This window comes from Drosophila yakuba, chromosome 2R, assembly GCF_016746365.2.
Source record: "Drosophila yakuba strain Tai18E2 chromosome 2R, Prin_Dyak_Tai18E2_2.1, whole genome shotgun sequence".
Classification (NCBI taxonomy): domain Eukaryota; kingdom Metazoa; phylum Arthropoda; class Insecta; order Diptera; family Drosophilidae; genus Drosophila; species Drosophila yakuba.
The window spans coordinates 16,769,670-16,795,227 of record NC_052528.2 but is presented as its reverse complement, the minus strand read 5'-3'; the positions used below and the strand labels follow the sequence as shown (position 1 = coordinate 16,795,227).

The 25,558-nt window shown below is 41.9% G+C and overlaps 2 protein-coding genes and 1 long non-coding RNA gene across 33 annotated transcripts in view; 2 read left to right on the top strand and 1 right to left on the bottom strand.

Moving 5' to 3' along the window:
* The first annotated feature begins 608 nt into the window (after positions 1-608).
* On the top strand, positions 609-14,110 carry LOC6530981. 27 transcript variants are annotated; one of them, XR_005560516.2, is made up of 16 exons: positions 609-1,026; positions 6,458-6,933; positions 7,098-7,220; positions 8,025-8,126; positions 8,191-8,370; positions 8,560-8,769; positions 9,297-9,508; positions 9,568-9,985; positions 10,209-10,235; positions 10,454-10,660; positions 10,759-11,185; positions 12,067-12,226; positions 12,295-12,402; positions 12,464-12,619; positions 12,801-13,442; positions 13,700-14,110. XR_005560516.2 is itself a non-coding variant. In XM_039372046.2 (15 exons), the coding sequence occupies exons 2-15, from the start codon at positions 6,445-6,447 to the stop codon at positions 13,746-13,748; spliced, it is 2,748 nt and encodes a 915-aa protein (XP_039227980.1). In that variant the 5' UTR covers positions 1,166-1,567; positions 6,390-6,444; the 3' UTR covers positions 13,749-14,110. The 27 variants fall into 27 exon arrangements, 7 of the variants coding, with proteins under 7 accessions (XP_039227980.1, XP_015051796.1, XP_015051781.1 ...); XR_005560511.2 differs by lacking the exon at positions 609-1,026 and adding an exon at positions 1,166-1,567 and having other exon boundaries at positions 6,390-6,933; XR_005560514.2 differs by lacking the exon at positions 609-1,026 and adding an exon at positions 6,018-6,156 and having other exon boundaries at positions 6,390-6,933; positions 8,560-8,736.
* A 320-nt stretch (positions 14,111-14,430) lies between these two features.
* The window catches only part of LOC6530980 (mitogen-activated protein kinase kinase kinase kinase 5), a 49,094-nt gene continuing 37,966 nt past the window's right edge, over positions 14,431-25,558 (top strand). For 2 of the 5 annotated variants that reach the window (XM_039372041.2, XM_015196313.3), the window contains exon 1: positions 15,087-15,547. In XM_039372041.2, coding sequence (XP_039227975.1) covers positions 15,422-15,547 — 126 coding nt within the window. In that variant the 5' untranslated portion in view covers positions 15,087-15,421. Of the gene's footprint in view, positions 14,570-15,071; positions 15,548-25,558 lie in introns of those variants that run through there. The other 3 variants (XM_002091782.3, XM_015196312.2, XM_043206899.1) reach the window with 3 other exon arrangements.
* On the bottom strand, positions 15,924-18,004 carry LOC120320981. The gene is made up of 2 exons (XR_005560528.2): positions 17,236-18,004; positions 15,924-17,171 (listed from the first exon to the last, which is right to left on the bottom strand). It is a non-coding gene; the product is annotated as an uncharacterized LOC120320981 (long non-coding RNA).

The following is a 25,558-nucleotide window of genomic DNA, read 5'->3' as shown; positions in this document are numbered from 1 at the left end:
CTTTAATCGAATTTAAAGACTGCCGAACAGCAGCGTTCTTCATTGATGCTGCAAACAGCTGATTGTTTGCCTCGCTCTTCCTCTTCTGCGGTTCAAATTGTTGTTGTTGTTGCTGTGGCTGGGGAAATTGAAAATGTTGGCCAAGTTTAAATAGAAAACCACTAAATCGAATGTGTGGCCCAGTAACGTCTCAGTGTAAACTAGTCGAAACTAAATTCGGGTAGTAGAGTGTACGGCACACAAAGGCCAACGAACAATCTACATAATTTGAATGTTATGATTTCTTATCGAAGGCATTCAACTAACAGAGAAACAATCACAAAAGAAACTTTTATGAGCAAGCGGAAGCAACCCACGACATTGAACTTAAGTTTGAATACACAGCACAGGCGAACTTGAATAACTCGATTGTGTTTTATTCAAACTTGAGTGGCTTCTTCTATTCAGTTTTTGATTATCTGTAACTTGCGTGGCTTCGCATGATTTGGATTTAGAAATTGTGGAATTTGTGATGCTTATAATTATTTTAGTTAGCAAAACAGGCCATTAAAAGCACCAAACATTTAGACATTTTAACATAAATCAAAAGTATTGTTATTGTTTGAAATTCGACGTTTTTTCAACAAAAGATCAATTGTTTCTATCCATTTTAGTTAATTTTACGGAAGTTTGTAAAATTCTTCACACGTCTACTCGATTTGCCTCGCTTCCCTCTTCACCTCTCCTTTATCGCCATCTTCGCAACGAACAGTGACAAAAACATAAAAACAAAACAGAAGAACAATAACAAACGTAACGAAAGAATTTCATCATCAACGCGAGAAGAGAGCAACTATCTTCTATCTCGCTTCAGCGAAGTACTTAGATAAATAATTTGAGAAATATTAAGTAATAAAAAACAAAACGGCATTATTTTTGAGACAAGAATAATCGGCAGTGTTTTGGTTGAGTTTTCTTTTTTGGCACTAAATCGAAATTCGTAGGAATATTATTTGCTAACGTGGCCTTTAAAATTCGGTCAACCGTGTGAGTAGAGCATATAAAAATTCAGTGAAAACACCATTTGTTTACTATGTGTGCCAAGCTTTTCCGCCCCCCGTCACCACCCCCTATTTACAAACCCACCCCACCACCCACCTCTCTCTCCTTTATCGATTTGCCTTTTGCACAGAGAAATTGCTGGCCCTAAATTACTGGCTGTGGAATTTAATGAAATTTTTATATTCGGCCACCTATCTCACGAGCAAACCATACTGAAACCCACGCACATGATTGCTGAATACCCACAAATACCGCAGGGCTTTCAAAGCTTTTGTCACTAATCAATCACGGGGTATTTGCATTTGCATTCTGTAAACTTGTTCCCTAACACCTGAAAACAAGAAGTCGCAGAATCAGGGCTAAAGAAGACATAACATATGTAGTTACGGTTACGGTTACGTTTGTGATTTCTCCCTAAATAACGCCAACCATTTTTTACTTCCACGAACCACAAAACTTGCAACACACTCGTCCTGCGGATTCAACAACTATAATTACACATCTACAAATTGCGTTCTTCGATGCGGTAAGTGAAGCAAAAAAACCACTTCCCAAAAAACCAAAAAAAGAAAACGCCCTCATTTTATCGCACATCCACATCCTTTTTGGCTGAGCTCAGGGATTGCCCCATTTTTGGGCTTGGTTTTTACTTTGGATATTGTATTGGGTGTGTTCCTAATGGCTCTATGAAGACGTTCCCGGCGATCCTCTGTGCGATAGAGGCCCAAATGGCGTGCTTCGTCCATCTGCAACCCTCGTTTTGTAGCTCCGTATCTCTCTGTACACCCCTGGAAGCCACCCCAAAATGTGGAAACTGTGTCACTAGCTGTTGGCGCTGTTGAAAGCCAGGAAAACTAGGCAAAGCAAAACTTTGCACTGGAAAAAACATTATGTACTGTTACATATATTGTTAAATTTGCTTATAAATAGCATAACACTTGCAGGCTTTGCAATTGGATTCATTTATCATTCCACAAAATGTAGTAAATTTAGCATAGTTTAAACGAAAGCATTCTGTAAAATGTTTTTGAAACAGTTTAACAGTTACAAAAGTGCATTACAAGTCAATTACATTTGATTACCTCTTAAACCTTTTTTATAGCAGTTTAAAGTTCATTTAGAGTTTGGTAACAAAGCAATAACTTTACATAATTTTTTGCTCGTGTAACTGGCTGCAATATTCAACCCCTCCTGGCATTCTCTTTACTCTGTGCTCTCCAATATTTTCATGTTTTCTCTTTCACATGGCGCATCCTTTGCCGGTCAAAGCTTTTCCTCGGAAAAGCAACTTCCAGGAAAAAGGGAAAATTATGTTTTTGGGTAAACAAACAAATGTACCGTGAGCTGTGAACACTTTTTACGATTCCACCCAGATTTGTTTGGCGCTCGGCACGTTGACAAATCAATGCAAGGAGCTCTAAATTATTTAGTGGTTGCCCTGGCAACCCTGGCCCTCAAATGGCTGCCCAAACGTGGTCAAAACAATTGGACCCGAAGTTCAAATACCTTTTGGCCAAGCAGAGGTGAGCGCGGTTGGCGAGTAAACTGACCCCCGACTATATTTGCAGGCCAATCATTCAGATAAGAGAATGGAAGCCTGGGGAAAAATCAATAAGCCGGGGAGCAGGAAGTTTCCTTGAGCGGAATGCGTAACGCCTTCGTTTGCCTAGAACTCATGTTCACAGAGCGAAAATCGATGGGTTCTCGGTACCAGTTTGAATCGATAAACGAGTTTTTCAGTGGGCCAAAGTCGAAAGGTTCCGAAACGCTGTTTTGTCTGTCTCAGCGAGTTGTGTAAAATGATTGTGCTGCTGCTCTGAGCTGAACTTTGGCTGGCACACAACTGAAACACGCAACTGGCCCTTTCCCCTTTCCCCTTTGACCTCTGACGTGGTCGCTTTCAGTTGCGTGCCACGGGATCACGTTGCGTATGCTTAATGTCTTTTGCTGCAAATCTAGCATACGCCCTGTCTGCGCTCGCTAGCCATTTCCTTTCGCATTTCGCATTTCCAAATTTAGACCCAACCTTGACACTTTGAAATGGCAAACACGACGAAGTTCGGTCGTTGATATCGAAGCCATAGGGTAAAAGATTAATCGGGCTATATTAAAGTGCAATTTCATTTGGAGGCTCTTCATGCATGGATGACTGATTAGAGCTTTCTCGACGGCACGAGTGCACTTAAATAAATGGGTGTAGCCTGCCTAATAACTGGCATGACAAAATCTATGCATGACAGCTGGCACCTTGTATGCAATCAATTCGAAGTTATGTATCCATCAAATACTCACTTCAAGATCAACTAATTTTATAGGTCTTGGACACCCAAATTTATATACTTAACATAAATGGTGTTTACTGCTCCTTGTAAATCACTTTCGAGTCTTAAAATATAAGCTGCTATTCAGCAGTAACTTACTTTCGAATCGTAAAACTTAAGCTATTTTATTTATTTTTGCTCTGTGCAAATCTGAACCAGCGGCTTATCAATTTGAATGAAACACACAGCACTAAACACTCAACATTCACTGGCATGACATCATGTTTGAGAGCATTTGGAACTGTCGGTGGTGTCGTCATTTAGCATATTTTATTGACCCATTAATGGAACAAGCCAGATAGCCTGTTGCCATTGTATCACTAGTCCAATGGCCAGGTGCCAAGATCCATATCGAGTCATAATGCCAATTCATTAATGGCTATTAAATGCGATAAATGCAAAGACTGTGATAAGATAAGCTGACTCAAGTGTGTGTTCCCCGTCTAAGTTTATGGGTTGATTCATATCTATTATATTACATTTCGGCGACCTTCAGACCTGTGGTTGCTTCTACTCAGAACGCCGGCTTTCGATCGGCTTGGATTGGATTGGATTGTATTGGATTGGATTACCCAATCTCTATTTTTAGCTCTGGCGTGGTAACGGAAATCATTTTCAATATTTATTCGCATTTGAATGTGATTAGCAATGCGCACTGGGTGTGCATCTCAAAATGTTTGCACACCGAATACCTAGCTGAATGTACTGAAACCTCTTTAGAAAACAAAAAAGTAGGCACTAAGAATGGCGGGTGACGCAATTAACACAAGTTCTCCACTCGGAAGCTCAGAAGGCGGGGCCATTCAACCCGAAACCTCTGACCCCCTTGAAGGTTTGTGGGGGCAATTAAAACGGAAGTACTGGCAACCTGTTGCCGTTGCCCAAGCCCATCAAATTCGAGCTTGGGAAGCGGGCCGAAGCTGAAGCTGAAGCCACTTGGCCAATAGTTTGCATGTGCCGCACACTTTCGCATTAATTAGCCAGGCCCAGCGGCTCTTCTGGGAATATGGGCTATTACCACACGAGCGGATGAGCTGTGCACATATTTCACACGGCGGCAAATGGTTCATATGGGTGTATTATTTTAATGAGGAGTTGGCCTAAAGGCACTTGAAAATATGCTAATTAAAGAAAGGAGTTTTTTTTTGGGCTCAAATTGTACTTTAATAGCGAGCACTTTGTTTAAAGAATTAAAGGTCTTGTTGTTATATAGTACTAAATGCAGATTTTCCAAAGTTCTTGGTATTATATATGTAGTACTTAATGCAGTTTTCCCTAACGATGCGGGCACTTTTCCCACACGTTGCCCGTTAGATCGCAGATCTCTGTCAATCAGGGGGCAATGGGAACATGTGTACTGGGGCGGCTGGTGCACACCCCAAGGTGGGGAAGGGGAGTAGGGGGGCGTGGCAGACGGCATTTTCCCCAACGCGATTTGTGTGCGCTTGCCAAGGGCTAAAAATAGTCGCGAGTACTTGTTGCTCTCGTAATCGCCCTCTCACTCGCACCTACCCACCTACCACCCCCCTCATTTTCACGCCCCTCCGCAGCCCCTCCCTTGGTGTCCACATAATGGCGAGGGGTCAATAGACGACGTGCCACTGGCTGAGAATGCTCGAAAAGTGTTTTGTACTTGCTGGGATTGGAGAGTGGAAAAGCAAAAAGGCAGAAAAGCAGAAAACCCAAGTGGAAAATCAGTGGCGCAGAAAGCCGAAGAATGCAGCAGGCGCAGGCAAAGAAAAAGGTTTATTAAATGATTATAAATTTGAATTAAATATGCAAGTGTGTCTGGTCTGCACCGTAGACTATGATAGTATTACTAAGATGTTAATTGAAGTAAATATAATAAATACCTAGACGCAATCAGCTATAATTTTTTCCAGTGCTCATAAATGGCGTGCGTGGCTGTGAAGAAAATAGGCAAAAATAACACTGCCATTATTTGATATAAAACAGATAATCGCCAGCATAATAGCGCTTTTGTTATTGTTTTTCTATCACCAAAAACGCTTAGCGCATTTTCGTATTTTTGTATTTTCGCGAAAATTCAGCAATGAATGGGACGAGGGCACAATGTGTTTTCTTTATTAACTGCAACAAGTGCCAAGGGGAATGAAACGAAAACATGCTCTATTTAGCCCACAAGTCCAATTGTCGACTGCCAATTCTCTCGAATGTTTTCTAATAAATCCGTGTAATGCAACCACCAGAAGCGGAAAGAACGAAGCAAAACAGTGAAGGGTCTAAAAATAAAAGCAGAACAAACATATTATAAACAATAAAGTGAAGTCGTAAATAGGGGAAAATCAGCCTTACGTCATCGCTTCTCCTTCTCACTCGCGACCCAAAAAACTATGACGTCAATAGGAAAAGAATGGAATAGTTGGAGTCACGAACAAGCGAATGGATAACAAGTGTTCACATCTCTGACACGAGCTACAGGCGCCGGCGCAGTAAGAATTGTATCTTTCCCTCGGATTCGTACTTTCAGATACAGATACCTTTGGCTTCTGAGAATGCCGCTCGCTGCAGAGAGCGAAGATCCCCAAAAGATACCATCGGATTCGAATTGATTTGCATGCGAGCCGTTTATTTCATTTCATTTCAGTTGAGTTCTGTTTCAGTTCGGTTCGGTTTGGTTCCGTTTTCAAATATTTCGATTTTTCCATTTCCATTTTCATTTCGATTATTTGTTTTAAGCAAATACATATATTTAAACTAATATAAACAATACAAGTTGGAAATATTTAAACGATTATTATTTTATAACTTCCCGTGGATTGTGTGTGCTTTTGTGAGTGCCAAGTTTTTTCCCAACGTTTCATATTTTCCCCCAAAAGAAAATTGTACAAATTCTATAAATAGAATGCGACGGCGACGGTTGGTTAGGAGGAGGAGGAGGGGATTAAGATCTTTCATGGCTGCCCCGATACACAAATTCCTCTCATCACACAACCCATTTCGGAGATGCTCTCCGCCAGAGAAGAGAAACACCCACTAAAAGACTCTATATTCCCATGCCCGCAGAACGATAACGACGATGACGACGAACTGTGGGATTAACACCGCCTGGAACTGAACGATGGATCTAGCAGATCAAATCGATGACTATATCTGTTCGTTCGAGGGACTTGGTGACTTAACAATGGACTCCCTGGCCATCTTCATTTTCCTGTGGGCCGTTCTGGCCCTCTTCTCCGTGTGGCTGATCAAGCTGCTCTACCACAAGTATCTCAACAAGGACAAGGCGGCCAGTGCCGCCAACAGTCGCCAGACGAGCGTGGCCCCCACCTCCGGCTCACCCACGTCCGTCGCCGGCAAGACGGAGAAGCGCCTCTCGGAGCCGCGCGATCTGCTGGCCACCAAGAGCAAGGTGGAGGGCTTGGACCTATCCAAGCCTCTGGCCGGCGCCTCCGGAGGTCGTGGTCGCTCATCGGCCTCGCCCTTGAACAGCGGTGGTGCTGCCGCCGGCGGTCCACGTCGTCGGGTGGTGCGTCAGAGCTCCACTGGGCCGGAGAATCGCAAGAAGCGCTATGTCCCACCGCCGTCGAATGTCGTGGGTCCAGAAACGGTGAGCATTTATATTAATTATTAACATATATAAATCAGTACACATTTGAAATTCGGAACTAAAAACTTAAAATTAGAAGTAACATCTTTCGTTTTGTACAGAACTTTATCATAATAAGAAGAATGTTATTCAGATAAATGTTTATATTTACCTTAATTCTTCAGAGCTCCGTCACCTGGACCAGCCAAGTGTTCCGCTGGCTCTACAGCGACCTGGTCATCGTCAACGAGCTGCTCATGTCCTGGGTAATTGCCATCAACGACACGCTGCGCAAGTCTGTGGAGGAGGTGAGTCTCAATCGGATGGCATTGGCTAAATGACATCATACAGCCATCCAGATTTGACATCATACATGGTCCGCAATCTGATGTCATGGCTGAGCCCAACTTGGTCTTTATTGGCCGGGCATTAACCTTTGTTCTTGGCCCGCCACGACATTCAACTTGAAATCGATGTTCAGCTGCTTTTTCCCCTTCTCCAGCCAGCCGGCGAACTGGGAACTCGCTCAGCCGTAACTGATGTCAAAACGCGTTTTGTTTTCAGTTTTCTATACCGTGTAGTATTTAGCTCGACGAGTTTATAGTGTTTAGTTACAAAATTGTGACTGCAAATCTAAGAGCTGAAATCTGAGACTGAAATAAGCTTGTTTCTGATTTGAAAAAGTGTTAAAAGTAGGCTAACTTAAGTAGGTTACCCATGGACTTAATTTGAATACTAATGCAACTATTTGATTGATATGCATAATGGTTTCAGATATTCATCACAACTCTAGTAAATTAAACTAAATAATTAATAACTAATTCGGCTCGAGGGTATCCGAAAATTAAAATACATGAGCGCGCCTCGCTTGCTTTCCTCCGATTTGCTTTTTTATCGCCTTTTACGTGATCGGAGCCAGTCGTAGGCCAAGGTCGGAATTTAGTCGTTAGTCATTATCCAGTCTCTGAAGTGTAGCCCCAAAAAAATCGCACTGAATTACGCTGCTGCTGAATTACGTAATTCGCGAATAAAACATCCAGCGATGGAAAGAGGAGCCCATCTGTTTGATTGAAGTATTTAATACATTTTTGTATATTCCTTCCTTTTTGCAGCATGGAGTGGCCGTTGAAGTGGTTCGAGTGCTCCCCGACAGTCCTGCCCCCGGATTGAATAATATCTTTTGTAATTGCGATGAAAACAATCCCGCTGATATGGTAATTAAATCATTTTGCTTGCCAATTGGATATTTAATCACTTGAGAACTCCATATCACAACAGCTCATCACCTTTGACTGCGATGCAATGCCGGTGCTGCAGGTGAAGACCTTCCGCCAGAAGGCGGGCAAGGTGGAGACCTCCCACTACAAGGTCACCGTGTCCAGGTTCCGCGCCCGTATGGCCATTCCCATGAACTACAACAGCCTCAAGGGTGAGATGCGAGTGGAAGGCTATCCGGATGTGAGTAACTTTCCCAACAGCGAAGAAATAATAGCGTATCAGCTTTTGAAAACAATTCATGAAACTGATTAAAGTTTGATAAGCTTAACTTAACTTAAACTGAAGTACTTTTGCATGTTTCATGAGTGATGACTTTTGCTACTATTTACATACATACATAATAACCAAAATACTACCTTTTTTACATAGGTTCGCATCGCGATGAACAGCGTGGGTGCCATCAAGGCAATGGATCAGGACGAACAGCAGCTGCAGACGGTGATCAGCGACATCCTGACGACGGCACTGCGTGACACCGTCTATCCGGTGGACTTCTCCATCTACTCCACCTGTCCGCGGGCCGAGGTGGAGCCCCTGGACCTGCCCGTAATCTATCCCGTTCACTATGACTCGCTGGCGGTGAGCGTCGGGAGCAGTGAGAAGATGCCAGCTCCCATATTTGTGGCAGTGTTGTGTTTATTGTTCTTTGTACTACTCCTGTGTCCTCGTACACTTGTCATCGCACACAGAACTCAAATAGAGACTTACAGTGTTGTCATCCAACGAAACAAACAGACACTTCTCATTGCTCTCGCCCTCACCTGTGTTTATGGAATTCGCCTTTTTCGATAACTATCTTTCAGCTCATCGCTCGTATTTCCGTTGAGAATTCGTTTTTGTTAACCCCTATGATCCCTGATGATCCTGGAAAGTAAAAAGAACTTTGTTTTGCGCTCTCTCTTTTCAGGGCAACCAATACTTTCAATATTATTACAATTACTAGTGTCTGTCCACGCATTAGTTCCTTATTAAAGGCGAATTTCATAAGCCCCTAATTCCGTCTTTTTATCGCTCTCAGACCGAAGAACCTATCCCGTGACTACTTTCTTTTCTCTGTCTCTCACTGCACTCACTCATCGCATGTTGTCCTCCTACAATTCACACAGCACAACATGGAGCATCACCTGGGAGGCGTGGGATTGAGGGACTCCCAACACATGGTTTCCGGCCGCCGGCTGCTGGTGAAGATCGTCAAGGGTGATGGCATAAGGGATGCCCAGAATCCCTATGTGGTCATCGAGATGGACGAGCCGGCCCAGAAGAACCAGACTGGCACTCAGCGCGGCAGCAAACCCTTCTGGGATGAGCACTTCCTCTTGTAAGTGGTCATTGCTTTCATATTGGTCACCAATAATAATACCTTTACTTTAATTGCAGTGAACTCTCCCCCCAATCCGCCGAGATCCTGTTCGAGGTGTATGACCATCCGGTGATTGCCTCAGATCCGCCCAAGTTCCTGGGTCTCGGCCTGGTTGGCATCGATGAGCTGGCCGTTGGACCCGCATCCACTCAGCTGCTGCAGCTGCAGCCGCGTCCCTATGAGACGCAGCCCGTTTCGGGTGCCATCACCGTGGACTTTGTGTTCATCGAGGGTGCCGAAATCCCGGCGGGCGTCCGTCCACAGCGTCTCAAGGAGGCCTTACGTCTGAGCACACCGGCCATCAACGAACACATCCGGAATGGAGCCGATCTGGCGGATGCAGCCGTTAGAGCTCTGCAGGATGGAGCGCTCTCAAGCAGCGGAAGTGGCGGACAGCCCAGCAAGAGCACTTTGATCATCCACAGTGTGCAGCGGGTGAGTGTATATGGCCAAAATGAGATTCACGGTTGTTGTGCCAACAGATTTCTGCTGGCAAAGATCCGGAGATTTCTGGATCACAATTGTGGCACTCAAATTTTGTTTTTAGTGATTTCATACATTTCGTGCCTTCCTCTTCCGCATTCTACGGTTTTATAATTTCCTTTTGTGTTTTTCTTTACCTTTATTTCATTTCATTTCCGTCTCCGATCCCGCCCAGAATTCGAGCAGCCCGAATGCATTTAAGGTAAACACCCAGACCTGGTCATCATTTCTTCAAACGTTCTTTTGAGTTATCTGAGTTACTGCGTCTCTAATCCCCGCCCTCATGATGGTTTTCAAGTCATGTAGGCTAGTTAGTACTTAAGCCAAGCTAATGTCAAAATGTTTCTCGTTCTGTTTGCTCTGCCTAACACCCCAAATTGCGCTTACCAATTGCCCTAACCAAATCCTCGAACCGATCAGGTCGAGTTGAACCGAGATGGCCAAATCGAGGTGACCGAAACGGCAACGGAATTGGATCAGGCAGTGGCCCAGGCCTTCGAACGGGCAGCCAACGAGGCGCAAAATGAGCTCGAGCTGGAGCTGGCCAAGGAGGAGAAGGCCAGCCAGCTGGGCGAGGCTCTCATCGATTCAGGTAACGGCACCGTCAACGAGGACAGCACCGCGGAGGTAAGTACACTGAGTTCAACACGTTCACCGGCATGGCATGCAGTTTGAGTTTAGAGCTGGAGAAGATTACCCCCTGATAACCGTTGAATCACTTGCAGTTTGGCCAGCCCAATGCCGCCTCATCGCCGAATGGCAGTAGTTACCACAACAACTACAGCCTCAATGGCAATGGCAACTCCAATGGCGCCGGTTCGGCCGGATATAACAGTCTGTCACGGAACGGTGGCGCCCAGCAGCTGGCCCAGCACTCCGGATTATTGGAGGGCCATGACGTGGTCGATGATCGCGGGCGCAGCAAAAAACGTAATTTCTTTGGCACCCTGAAGAAGCGGCTCAGCCGCTCCAAGACACGCACCCTCTCGGCCGATCAACCTAATAATAACAGTCATAAGTCACTATCAGCCACCAACTCGAATACAACAACAGCCACCGGATTCCCTCGAACAGCCACCGGAACCCTTAATGGTGATTCTTCCCGTTCATTATCTGTCGATCGTGGCACTCTGTCCAAAAGCAATTCACTTGGTAATTACCATCCAGGCACAGTCCTCCGCCAGTGTCCACGTTTTAACCATTTGAGCCCGGCTTAACGCACATTTTTTGGACTACTCCTGCATTCTGCTAATAACTCTACGAAGGAATATCATACTTCAAGTTCACATTTATCAACTGTTAACTGCTTATCGCACCGCAACAATTCTTATTTCTAATACTTATGTTTAGTTTTTAATCATTTTGGATCTCTTACAAAACTTTCTTTTTACTAACTAATTGGCACTTTCGCTTGATTATTCAATTTTTAATTGGTGCTTTAGCCTTATTAGTATTAGTATTAGAAATCATGAGTGAAATCATTATTATCCATACATTATATCTCATGAATAACTGGAATACTAAGTGTAAATTGCTTTTCTCCCTTAATGTTTAAGTACCCAAGTTTTTATATCATTCAAAGCTTGTAATTAACTACATGGTTATATGGTATCTGTATCTGTATTTGTATCTACATCTGTTGTCTGTCTTATCTTCTCTCCCTTAACACAATACTCATCAACTGCTAACCGAACTGTGATCCACAACACGAATCTGTATGTATTCCATGGTTCCGACACACGCACATGAAACACTTATTTCCTCAAAAACACAACACGGTTGAATATTTTGTAAATATCTGGGCTTATTTTCTGGAATTTTGGCTTTTGAATTCTCATTTTATAATCTTTAATTCGACGTGGTTTTGATTATTTCTCATACTCCTCTCCTATTATTTTCTTTTGTTTATTTTCATATGTGCAAAATATGATTTGATGGGTCCTAATCGGGTGCTTGGTTTGTGCGCCACTCTCAACTTGCCACATAAAAAAAAAAATAAAACAAAAACACACACTAAATTTAATAAAACGCAGGACCACGCATGGGCATTGGTCACTCCATCACCGACCACTCACGCCGCTCCTCAATTTCAGAATCCTCGGCCATCTCAGGCTTTTCCTCGGCTAGCAATAAAACCTATGTGCACGAGGCCTCCACCCTGGTGCTGGAGACCATCGAGAATGGCATAAAGCGGTGAGTTTCCATCGAATCCTTGCATCCTTTATCCTCCAACGAACCTGTTTCCCTTGCATCCCTTTTAGCCACTTCATTGTGCCTTTGGCCATCGCCCAGAGACCGCGCTGGCGTCGCAAGGGCACCAAGCTGCACATCTACAACGATCACACCTTCATCGCCAAGCATTTGAGCGGGTAAGCATAAGTTGTTTTACTATATATATAATATGCAATTAACGAACTGTTGGCCTTTCAGAAGCGGTCTGCAGTGCTCCATCTGCATGAAGTCCATACCGCGGAGGCCCGGAAAGCAGGGCTACGAGTGCCGCGACTGCCAGCTGATTTGTCACAAGCAGTGCCACATACGGGCACCACAGGCTTGTCCCAATCCCACGGTGCTCTCCATGGAACTGTAAGTGCATCCCGATCCCCGTCAGCTCTTATCCTTATCCTCTGTCCGATATTCAGATATTTGAGGGAACTACAAACACCTAACCGATACCCAATACTAATTTATTAATTTCGTTTTATTTTTCTCTTTTCACACACACACAACACACAATACGCACGCACACCCAACCCAAAAAAAACAGAACGTCATTTCCGGTACTCACAGAGAGAGATATAAACCTAGTTAACTAAATCCTTATTTTGTGACCAATCCTATTCAGTCATTTGATTACTTATTCTTTTGTAAAAACCTAGAGACCGCCAAATGCAGTTTGATATTTACCAAGAGCAATTTATTGATTTACTACTTCCTCTGAATTGGCGTCAGATGTGAAAATTTCCGCCTCGTTTTCCGGCTTTCGCTAGCATCCCATACCAATGCAATGTCACCTCGCTTGGCCACGCTGTTTCACCATGTGTATACTCTACCTTCTGGGCACTAATTTGAGCTCTTTTTCTCATCGCACCCCACACCAAATACCAATTACCATCACCGACCAACCGGCCACATGGACACAGGATGGCCAGTGAGGAGTAGAAGGGTCTCAGCCACATCACAGCATCTTTAGCCAGTTAAATACCATTCTCAAAATGTTCATTCTGACGCCATTAATTTTAAAAAAAGAACATACACAATCCTCCTTCGATTTCTTCGATTTGAACGCAAAAAAGAACAGAAAAACAGAATATGAAAACAAAAACTCCAGGGTTCTAGATCTGTTCTGCTGCAGTTTTGAGAGGTTCGCGCATTTTCCAGTTGACCCCTTGGCAACTGGAAAATCGGGGTAAGCTGGCAACGCATTCGCATGAAGTTCCTTGTTCTGCTCCACTGTGTTGTGTACTAAATTAACACCCTCGTTCGGTTTTGATCGCACTACGGTCCATACTAATGCAATTGCTACTGCAATTCCTTCTGAAGGTTGTTCAGTTTATTCGTTCAGATTCGGCCTAATACTGTTTAAAGCTTGTTTTTTTCTATTGTTTACCATTGATTGCACATGCCTAGATAAATTTAACGTTTGTTTTCCTCTTATTTTCACAGAACTAAACTTAATTCGGCGGCGGCAGACCGCAGCATACGGAAGCTGTGAATGTGGGGAATACCCTGGGATCCAAGCAGCCCTTAAACGAGAAACCTTAATCGAATAATAGCCTAGTTACGCAGATATGAAGGAGTTGTGCGAACCATCTTCTTCAGCTACGGAAATCCTCGATACATTACGTTATTTATTTATACACTCACGCGAACACAACACACATGTGCAATAAGTTCTTTGGATTCGTTTTTAACCCATTTCTCTGTGTCAACGTGCTCGAGCCCTTTGATATTTTGTATTTTCTACAAACACGAATAATAATTGTACAAAATAAAAGTGAATTAGGGTTTTTTAAATTAAACAACAAATTCGGTGAATCAATAAAGTTGTGATCACTAATAAGAGCGGGTATCAAAGTAGCATTCTTTCTTTATTAGTTTATCAACAAAATCTATAAAATGTAATGGGATGTTCATTACAGCATTGGAAGTGCGTTTGCGCTCTGCGCAAAGGGACTTATCATGCTAGCATCGCAAACTTTACTCGATTTCAGGCGTACTTAATAGTTACATCCTTTGAATTTTGAAAATCCTTCCGCAATTTGAAAACTTCCCTGTCTGGCAACGCCCCCAATATCGATAACAATAACATCGTAGAAACAACCCGACAGAGTTGCCACCGCCTAACGAGCAGCGCTGCTATCGATAGGCCCGTCGGCAGAGTGCCATCGCTAGCGAGGGGTGAGAGGAACAACAACATTTGTGGGCTGCGCGTTGACGAAGTGCATGTGAAATTTTTCGTGTTCGTAGGACAATTGTTAATTATCCACTGGCCGAATTTGCCCCGCAATCACGTGTCGGTGTAATATGTGAACGGTTTGTGCTGCTCACCTTGCGCGTAACGAAAATCGGAATAAAATTATTAAAAAAAATAACGTAGTATTTACCCCAGCAACAACAACACGAACGGGCGACAAAGCGACACGCCTCGCGTTGTTGTTTTTGTTGTCGCGTGTTTTTTATTCGGCAGCACAGCAACTATTTATTTATTTAGGCAATTTGGCTAGCAAAAACAAAAGTGCCTTTCATAAATTCTAATAAAAAGTTATTAAAGTGCAAATGCATTGAGAAGCAAGGAAGAGGAGACGAGAAGATAAAGAATAAATGGTGAGGAAGAGAGAGAGCGAACAAGAGAGGGGATTACAAAAAACGAGACGTCGTTCACTTGCCCTCTCGCTCCTCCCCGCGCTTTCTCCACCTCCTTCTCCACCCTTCCCTCTATCAAATTTGTTGTTGCTGCTTGATTTGCTGATTTTTGTTTTCATCGCTCTTTTTTTCGTTTTTTTCATATTCTGCGTCATAAATCGCGTTTCTCTAGTTTCGCGAGTGTTGCTCTTCGATTCTCTGATCAGAATCTGATTCATATGAAATAAATGTATATGTTTAATGTATAATATACAAAAGTCCAGTTAACCTTACGTAATTGTGTATATTTCAAAGCGACCAAAATGCATCTCGATCCAAAAAAGTATCTAAATTTTGCCTGCTACGTGTGCTAATCAGTCAAACAAAAACGTAAAAAAAGCGGCGTCAAGAGTAAGAGTGCCAATCAAAGATTAAGAGTATATAGCAAACGAGTAAAGAGAGATCCAGCACAAGGACTCGATCGCCTCGAACGGAAAGCGGAAGCGGAAACGGCAACGGCAAACGGATACGGAAGCTGCCAAGATGGCCGCCGCCCACAGCCACCACAATGCCAATCTGCTCAGCTCGGACATCTCTCGCCGAAATCCGCAGGACGAGTACGAACTCATCCAAAAAATTGGCTCGGGAACCTACGGCGACGTCTATAAGGTGAGTTCAAATAAAAGCCCTTAGCTCTACTACAAAATGTTATTAGGAAAACAAAGGGAAAAAAGGGCAAAGAAAATGCAAAGTGTGCTCTTTGGATTTGGAATGTTTCCTCAAAATCCCTAAGTTTTTATAGTTTCCCTTACTGCAATTTTGCATTCCGTCTGCACTTGAAAAAATTAAAAAACATGTTGGATTGCATCAGGTAGACAAGAATTCTTCTGTTCAATAGAGACATCATCTTCATTGGATTGCAAAACAAAGGAATGAAGTTCTTATTGGAAATTGGTTGGACAATTAATTCAAGAATACATTTTTTAACCGTATGTGCGATTTCTCTTATCGCTTAAGCTCCATAAAAATAAATAATGGAGCAGGATAACAGTTCTATTCAGTTTTGCATTTAAAGAACAAGAAATTAGTCACATTTCTCAATATGGAGTATCATTAATATTCGCCAAGCCACATAAGTAATAACATGTTACTTGCGTTAAAATGTAGAACGCATTAAATCATAAATGAGGAATGTTTTTTGCTCCAGTGCAAGATTGCATGTGCCCCCTCGATCTCCCCACCGCACACCCTCCACTTGCAGACCCTCATTTGTACATCTGTTTGCCACAGCATGCTCCCCATTCCTTTCCTTTCAACACCCCCCAAACCCCCTTTGAACAAAAATATGCGGAATTTTAGTTTTCCATCTCTTCTCTGTTGGATCGTTCTTTTTATACCATCCAAGTTCCAACTTCCATGTTTACTTTTGCTGCCCGTCGAATGGAAGTATGACAAATGCCCCCAAACGCCAGAGAAGTTGCCCTTGGGCGGGGGGCGTGGCACAATGCAATGTTTTGTTGCCAGGGCCGGGATTATATGGGAATATACATGGGCAAACCAAGCGTTAAGTTCCCCACTTTCCATATGGAATTCCTTTGCATTCGGGGGATTTCCTCAATTGGATTTATTGCGTTCTAGCTGGCCACCGAAATCTATAAATCATCAGCTTTTCGAACGCTTTCCATTCGATTAATTTTGACGAAATTGAAATTGATTAAATTTCACATTTCTCATAAAAGACGGGAATTTCATTATATCGTGCCTTTTTGATATTTGAAACTAAGTTATTGTGTTTATTGCAATTAAAAACGAAATGAAATTTATTGTACCTCAAATAAATCTTGTATACAGAAATTTACTGAGACACAATTAACTTATTTTGAATGAATGGCGAACACATTTATGATGGAACACAATTCATAGATTTTCATTTGTAGAAAATAAGACAGAATTGGTAATTAATTTGATTACGCATATTGATATCTTTGTGTGACAGCGAACAATGAAATCAATAAGTCTATGTTATAATGTACACCGCAATTTATCAGAAACATTAAATGGTTTATTTTCGACTTGTCTCTTTGAATGCTTTGGTTTCAAATAATATGTGTAGCTTTTGATTTGGCTTTTTTTAATCGGTATTATTTTTGTGACAGAATATTGGCTGAAAACTCGGCCATTAGTCATTAAAACGAAAGACTGTTGAGATTAGACTCCTTCTTGCTCATTGGGCATTGATATTGGACTTGATTCATATGGGCTCACTTCAATTTATTCGATAAGCAGCCACGCGCTTGCATTGATTATGGGGATTAGTTTCGAATGTGTTATTTATTTATTTATTTATGTTTGCTCACATCTGGTTTGGTGGCCCTCTACTCATTTTGCCATCTGATTGTGTCTCGTTTTGGTTTTTTAGAGTCTGGCCCGTTCTGCTTTCTGTATCTTTTCTTTGCACCATGTTCCATCCATAAGATGCGTCACCGACATGAGCCCAAAGCCAGCCCATGGTTTCGGTTTCAATCCACCATTCCATTTCCACTCTTTCGTTCTGTAGCTCCCCCGACTTTTTACTTCGGTTTTTATTTATTTTCACATCGAGGTATTTGGTTGTCAAGGGAATTTATGATGCCACACAACTAGAATGAAGGCGATGGCATTTCGATTCAGTTTACAAAAGCGACAAGTTCGCCAAATGAAAATCAATTGCTTTTTGGGATAACTTGCAGTTCGGTTTTCCGTATTGTTTACACTAAGTTTTTGGTAAACCCATAATTACACATCGAGCACTTGAAGTGCTCGATTGCCCGAACAATCAGCTTTTGCCCTCTTTTTTTTGCAACTCGTTTCGCGATATCAATTTACAATAGAAATAATAACAGCAAAATGAACAACAATATGCCTTGTTGACAGGCTATTACGAATGGAATTGGGTTTCCACTGCTCCAATTTGTTTTCTACACCTCCCCCATATGCTACCCCCCCCTTCAACCACTCACTCATTGATTCTTATTAGTGGCACAATAATCCAAAAATTTAGTGCAACACCGCAAATAAATGTTCAGCTGGAGAAAATTGAGGAAGCTTTAAAAATTCATGTGATTCAGTTTCGTGGACTGTGGAATAATTTCCATGCAAATTTGTTTTTTCCATTTAACGCATGTAGATGATAAAATCTATTTAAAATTTAGTAAGATTTAAGTTGACTCATTTTTAATAATACGTGCTTATTTCAAATTTATTTTAATAATTAGTCACAACCATCGTGAACTTATTTTTTTGCGTATTTCAAAAAGAGAAATATTTGTATTAAATTTTTATATTTAAGTTGTACTCATGTTATGCATGTTTTTATATGCTATGCAAAAAGTTGTTGCAACGTTTTTAATTTCTGTTCCGCTGGAGGAAAACTAGGAGTATAAATGGCACCTGACAAGGTGAGTGGAAAAACTAAGGATGGGAAAAACTTTAGTTTAAGGGGAAGGTGCTGCTGTTGCACGGGGTTTTCATTACCGGAAATTCGAGAGCGAGGCGCAAGAAAGAGTAAAAGAAAATAACAGAAATATGAAAATGGTGAACTCTGGGCTTTTCACGAAGCACAAAAGGAAAAGTGCCAGGTTACCTAGCGTTATGCAATGAAAACGGGCACAAATACTAGTGCATAGACGCATACATATTTTATGCGTGTGCTTTCGTAGCTATATGTGTGTGTGTGTGTTCTTTCTGTGTGTGTGATTGCCTTTGCCAGGCACTTGACTTCGCCATCCATTGTAGTTGTTGTTGCCACACTTTAACAATCATCCTCGTCATTGTTGTTGCTGGCTCTTTATTTTGTTTTCCCCTGTTGTTATTGTTGTGCACGCAACACGCATGAAAACATGAAAAAATTGGCGCAAAGCTCTCATCTAGAGTGGGTGGTGTTTTTTTCATTTTATTTTTTGGCTGGAGGAGGCATGTTGGAGGGTTTTGAGAAAATTACTAGAGAAAAGAACGAAGTGAAGTGAATTTGTAGCAGCAAAGTTATGGGGCAGGGGGCGTGGCAAGGGGCGGAGGGCGGTGGGCATTTAAGGAGGTCACGTAGGCAACGCATGTGTGTATGTGAGTGTGTGTGTGGTTGAGGGTGAGTGGGCGTGGCTCAATGCGTTTTGTCTTTCTGTCTGTCTGACAGTGTGTGTTTATGTTTGCTGATTTGCTGCTTGTTTGGTTTCGGTTTTCACACAAATTGCAATTGCAATTGCAATTGCAGTTTGCTCTGCTGCTAAACATAAAGCTCAGTTCCATAACCTCCCCCTTCCTTTTGTTTGCCGAAAATGTTGTCATTGTTTCTACCAGGACGCTCTGAAATTTCAGAATTCTGTGCCATGCCAAAACCAAACTCAGAGCCAAATCATTTGCGCTAAAAGCCCAACAATTTTGTCAGTCCAGACGACAAAGCAAAAAGTAGGGGAAAAGGCAGGGAAACGATTGAAAAGAGTAGGTCACAAGGAAACCCGAATCAAGACTAGCCGAAAAATGTTTGCCTTGAACTAGGCGCCGGGTGAGAAAACAAAGCCGAAAACAAAACAGCCAAGGCAAATAGAAAATGTCAAAGGGTTTTCCTCGCGATTCGCATCGGCTGCAGCTATAGGCAAAGCAAAATCCCAGGGATCCTCTGGACTCGGATGGCTCCTGGTGGGGGTAATATGCAAATGGATCTTGACACGCCCACCGCGAAAGGGGGCGGAAGACAAACAGGCAGGCCAGCAAACCAACAGGGAGACAGTTTCAACGCCTTCGCCGCATTTAAATGCTAAATGGCGAAACGCACAGAACGCAGAACTTTTCCTAGGACAGGAATAACAAATATACACTGCAGGAACATTAATTAAAAAGCAAAAAAAATATTATCTTTTAAACAATTAAAACAAGATGAGAAACTCTTTAAAAGACTTTGTTTGGTACTTGCAGTTCGCTGCCAATAACTTGTAACTTGTGCAGCTATAAAATTGGCTTTTTCCGATTATAAATCTTTTTCTCGCAGTGTGGGGGGATGTAGACAAAGTTGGGTGGCAATGGCAACCCTTAATTTAGCAACAACAAAGCGCCATAACAAAACAAGTGACGATTGGGTTGTTAGCGGGGGGCAGCGGAATGGGAAAGTCAGGCGGTGCAAAGGGTCGCCATGTTGACCCAATTCCGCCGTGGCAATAATTTGCACGTCTTCTCCGGACTGCCAAGGGGGAGGAAGAGGGGGAGGGGAGTTAGAGGAATACAGGGACAAGCGGAAAAGCGGGTAGAGTTGCTGGGAAATGTTGTGGGTGAAAAATGAGTAACGCTGGTGGTATTTAGAAGGGCAGTTTCAATGCAATGCAATGCTGTGTAGGCTTGTGGCTGCATTCTATCACAGTTCAAATTGCCACCCTCCCTAACTTTAACCCTTCTGCACCTATGTATTATTACAAACCCCCTTCCACCCCCATTGAGCAAAAACAAATATTGCAACAACAATTGGTCGATGTTGGCCAGTGAAATCGAGTTAACAACGGATACTATAGCAGAATGTATACCATGTTCGCTCATTAGCCTGTTCACTGACTTGCGGCCATAAGCAGATATTGATTACCACACCGAGCACAAATGGAGCCGTAAATTGGGGGTATTATAAAATCTTTATCGTGCATTATTAATTCTTAATGATAGCTTAGACAAACGATTAGTAATACACACTTTTAAATGTCACTTGTGCGTAAATAAAACTGGTTTATTGATACAACACTCTAGTAAACTTATTTGTACACATTCAAGTAATTACAATAGTTATAAATCAATTTATTTGAAAACTATTTTGTTGAATTTTACGCAGCAGAAAAATTTATTGAAAACATAACTCAACTGTCAGAGGGACTTTATAAATCGTTGACTTCTGACATGTTAAAAGAGATTGTAATCTTAATAATTTTAAAGTTTTTGTTTCTCCAATAAGTGACACACTGCATAAACGATTAAATCAGTTGAGATCCGCTTTTCTTTACCATACTACACATTTCATATTGTGGCACACATGCTAATAACCAAGTTGCCCACTTGTGATAGCGATTCCCATTTTCAATTGGACTGTTTGGCTGTGTAGGTGGAGGTGGGATGTGAAAGGCAGCTTAATTGAGTTGCGTTAACATGGTAAATGGTGTCCGGGTGAATTAGGCAACCGGATCAGGAATATGAACAGGAATAGTTACAATTTGGTGCAATTAGCAGTGACAGTGCCAACAGGGACACGTGTTCTCCGACTCCCTATTCCCACTACTACTCGTACCAGTTTTCCCTCTGCTTTTCGCATGAAAATCCCAGCAGGGTTAGCAGACCAGACGGACAATCCTCTGCTCCATTCCCCGTATTTATCTGGGATCCTTTCATGCCTAAACTAATCCACTCGCCAAATCAACTCAAATGCACGAAATTTAAATAAAAACCCAACTCCAGGGAACCCTAAATTCGCCCCTTTTTTTTTTTTTGCTGCTCTTCGTTCCCCACAAAACCGAAAAATCCCAGTTGTGCAAATATTGGGACTGTCTGTTGGGGAAGCCGCATCCCTGTTCCTCCTGTTCCTCCTGCTCCCCCTGTCCCAACTGCTCCCTTTAAAGAAGAATCCGTCTCTAAATCGGAATATATATTTTTTGCCTCCATTGGCCGTGTTTAAAGTGTTGTTTTTTGGGTGGCGGTGGGTGGGGTTTGGGAAATTGGGCTGGGGAAATTGTTGAGAAAGGGTCAGTCGTAGGCAGACACTTGGCAGTTGTGGGCGTGGGGCCGTTGGGCGAATGCGCTTTCTTGAGTTTTCCTGTTTTGGAACTTGTCACTTGTCCAGGAAAAGTAGAAAACACCAGGCCTTGTCTTTGGACTTGGGAAGCATAGGAAGTGGCAGCTGCTCCTGGCTAATTTCCCCCTCTGTTCTTTTTCTTAGTGTGCCTTAGTGTTCCTATCTTCCCTGGCTGCACTGGCAGAAAATGTATCCCTCATTTTAAGTTGTATATAACCTGATCTATAATCAATCTTGAATACCCAAACTTGTCGCTATAAATAGTTTAATAACATTAAACTCCAATACGCATGTTGATAAACTGAGGAGTATAATCAAGCTTTTATTTTGAAATACTTAAAGACGTTTGGAGTTTTTCCTCTGCAATCCCTATGATTTTGTGTTTGACCCTGGAGCCTGTGCAACGTCTAAATGTCACCATTCATCTTGCTCCAAATGCCCCGCCAGTCGAAAGAAAAGGAGACGGGATGGCGATTCCTTTACCACCCTGTGGTTTCTTTAGTTTTCCTCTTCATTTCCTTGCTCATTTCCGTTTGACATTTTCCTTGAATATTGAGCAGCAGCCGCAGCAGCAGCTACTTCACTCACTCTTCGCTTTATCCGATGGAAAAGTCTCCGATGGCAGTGCCATCAATTGGATGTATGCCAGTTAGGTGGGAAAACGCAGAGATGGGGAAGTGTTTACAGCATTTCAAGCTCGTTATTTGGCCAATTTCGTAAAGGATTTAGCAGGGCTTCCTTCTACGGCTCTCTCCAGCAGTTACCCATTTCTAAGTTGCTATGTACTTAGTCTGCATAGACATACATACATATGTGCATGCACATGTGCATATTTATGGCCTTGAGTGTGTGTGTGCTTGTGTGTGTGGGGCTGCCAAAAACTTTGTCCTTCATTATAACTTCTTGGTCTTCTTGCCGCTCCTTGGCCGCGCTAAACTTTGCAACGTCAGAGTTTGCCATATTAAAATCATCATCAGCGGCGTCCAAACATCCAACTTATATAAGAAGCTAAGTAAGAATAAATTGAGGCAGAAATAAAACGGGCGAATATTTCAGGCATGCCGTCATAAACTTGCGCTAAGTGGGCGTGGCACAAGCCTACACGCACACTCTTTTGCCAAAGCGTTGCAAAGTTGCAGTGGCAGCAATAAAAAAAGGAAAAAATTCAACAACAAATGAAACTGAAACTTAAAGTCAAGCTGAAAGATGAAAGAGAGACCTATCGATGTCGCGATGAATGTCGACCGCCCCCTTTTTCTTTTTTGCCCCTGGCATTTCCTAAAGTTCAATGGCCTGGTACACAGAAAAAAAAGAAGAATGCATACTTTGAAATGATTATGATAAATTTACCACTTTATGTAATATGTATTTTCAATCGGCGTTTTCGCCATAACTTGGCCAAAAACGGCCGCACTGCTAAAATAAGGACTGTTTTGTGCTGCTAATAAACATAGCTAATTATGTCGAAAAAAATCATCAAAATTTGCGAAAAATAGCAAAAAATTACATTTTCCTTTTTTGAGCATATGTGGATAGGAAATTTTGTTACGAATTCAACGAGGTATGGCATTTCACTTTTGTACAACTATTTTTACTGCTATCGAAAAAAAAAACGGATTATTTTTTATCAAAAAATAGAAAAAAATTTTTTGTAAAAAATCTGATATTTTTAATCGGCGTTTTCGCGATATTTTTAGTTTTTTCTGATTTTTTCTCATGCAAAACCCATGTTACATGGTTATTTTTTTCCACTTTTTTTGTTAGTGCGTCTTCCGGGTATAACGACGTAAAATCGTCGGTCAGTTATTTAGTTTTTGAACTAACAATGAACACAGTAATATTTTTCATATAAATTATGTGCTTTAATTGTTTGCCGTGTAGTGTCTAAAAATAATAATCCCCAGGCACAAGTGACATTTGTTTGCTGCGAACAACTCGAGATGAAATCATTGGCAGCTAAATTTGCATTTGCATTTGCATTCAATTTTCGCCACTTGAAAAAGTTCCACTCCCTGCGGTCAGCGAGAGATGATTAAAAACTTGTAGAATTATGCCAGGAAAATGAGCTGCTTAACAAGTTGCGGGTGGGTCAGATTCCTAGTACCACTGGTGGTAATCGCCGGCCAAAGTTGACTCGCTTTTCCCCTGTTTTTGTTGTTCTGCATAATTCCATTAGCCGACGAAAGTTGCTGCGCAGGGTAGTACGAAAAGTTTTCAGCCCAAACTAATTCCCATTAAATTTTGTAATTCCAATTTACGGTGGGCAAAAGGCGACTACTTGTTTGTGGCTACAGGGAAAGTGCATACACCACCGCTCAAAGCCAAAAAAAAATTAAAAGTAAAACATTTTTGTTTTTGTGCACATAGAGAGCACATAGATGTCTTAAGCCGCCGATTCGTGATAATCTCAAGTTGCCTAGCAGCTAGGGCACTAATTAGAAAATTTCAAATTCATCTCTCAGGAAAAACCGCATCCACTCATAGCTTCCATCAGCAGTTGGCAGTCGACAGTCAGCAGAATCACAATAATGATAAGGACCTGATTGCTGGATGCTGGAGGGTCGTCCGCCGCAGCAGTTGACAAAATAATCAAAATAAACAAAAAAATAATGATTAACCTTAAAGTAATTTGCATAAACTGCGAGAACTCGGCCGGCACCGAGCATAATTAATGAGTGACGAAATCCCCTGCGCCCCTGCGGCTGGAGAAATTCTGGGCTGAGCGTAAACCGCATAACACTAAACTGACTTTAATTGAGGGAGACATGACGAAATTATTAAAATTATTATGGCAGGCGGGCAGGCCGCAAAGAGATGTGAGGAGAGTAAAGGAGCCACAAGCGTGACGAAACTGTTGACAAACTCGGAATGGAAGATGCAGACACAGAAAGAGAAGGAGAGAGAGAGACAGAGACAAGGATAGAGAATAAGTGTAGTAGACACAGAAACACAATTAAGCGAAATAATTGCGCTTGAAATAAACTTTTTTCTTGGGCTGAGAGAAGGAAGAATTATAGAAACAGAACGAGAAATGCTCTTAGGGTTTTCATATGTGACGAGAATCTACAAGCTCTTGTTACACTGTGAGAAATCCATTGTAAAAAATATCTCACTAGAACTGCCTTATGTAAGATTTCATTATCTATCAAATGTTTGAAACTTTATTTTATGTTCTTTTTTTTATTTTACAATTTTAGAGTTGTTTAGTGTTTACTGTTACTAGGGCATGATGAATCAATTTCGACTTAGTAATTCTCTCTGTATGTGTGTAATAGCAATTAGTTAATGGAATTCGTCTTAAGTCCCAAGCAAGTTTGGGTACTTTAAAGCTTACTTTTTGCTATTCGCGCTTTGTATTTTTTCTAATGTGCGTCAAAATTGAAACAGAAGTGGGAAAAAACCGAGAACATCCATTGAAGTATGATAAGACGGGGTGCTTAAGGGGGGTATAATTCTAATGGGTAACACATTTGCTGGCCAAATTGACAAACAAGTCTAAGCCTTGGCCTAAGAACCATAAAAAGAAACGTACATACAAGAAAGAAACACGAGTGAAAAACAAGAAGAGAAAAAAACGTTATAGAACAGAATGATAGGGTAAAGTTGGTAGCTATGAAAATGTGGAGAAAAAAATATGATAAAAATGAAGTGGTCACTAGAAGCCAGAATTCACAATGCTGGCAACAGAGAAGAAACGAATAAGCAGCAGACAAGAAGTGAAATGAGCCAAAGGAAACTTCAAGTCAAATAAAAAGTCTTTAGCAACGCTTTTGCCTCATCTAATAATTTATGTGCCTTTGTCTGCGTCCATCGAGAGGGGGTTTCCCCGCCCCATCTCATTTGCTCTCTCCCCGTTGGATTGAGTTGAGTTTTCCATGGGTCCATAA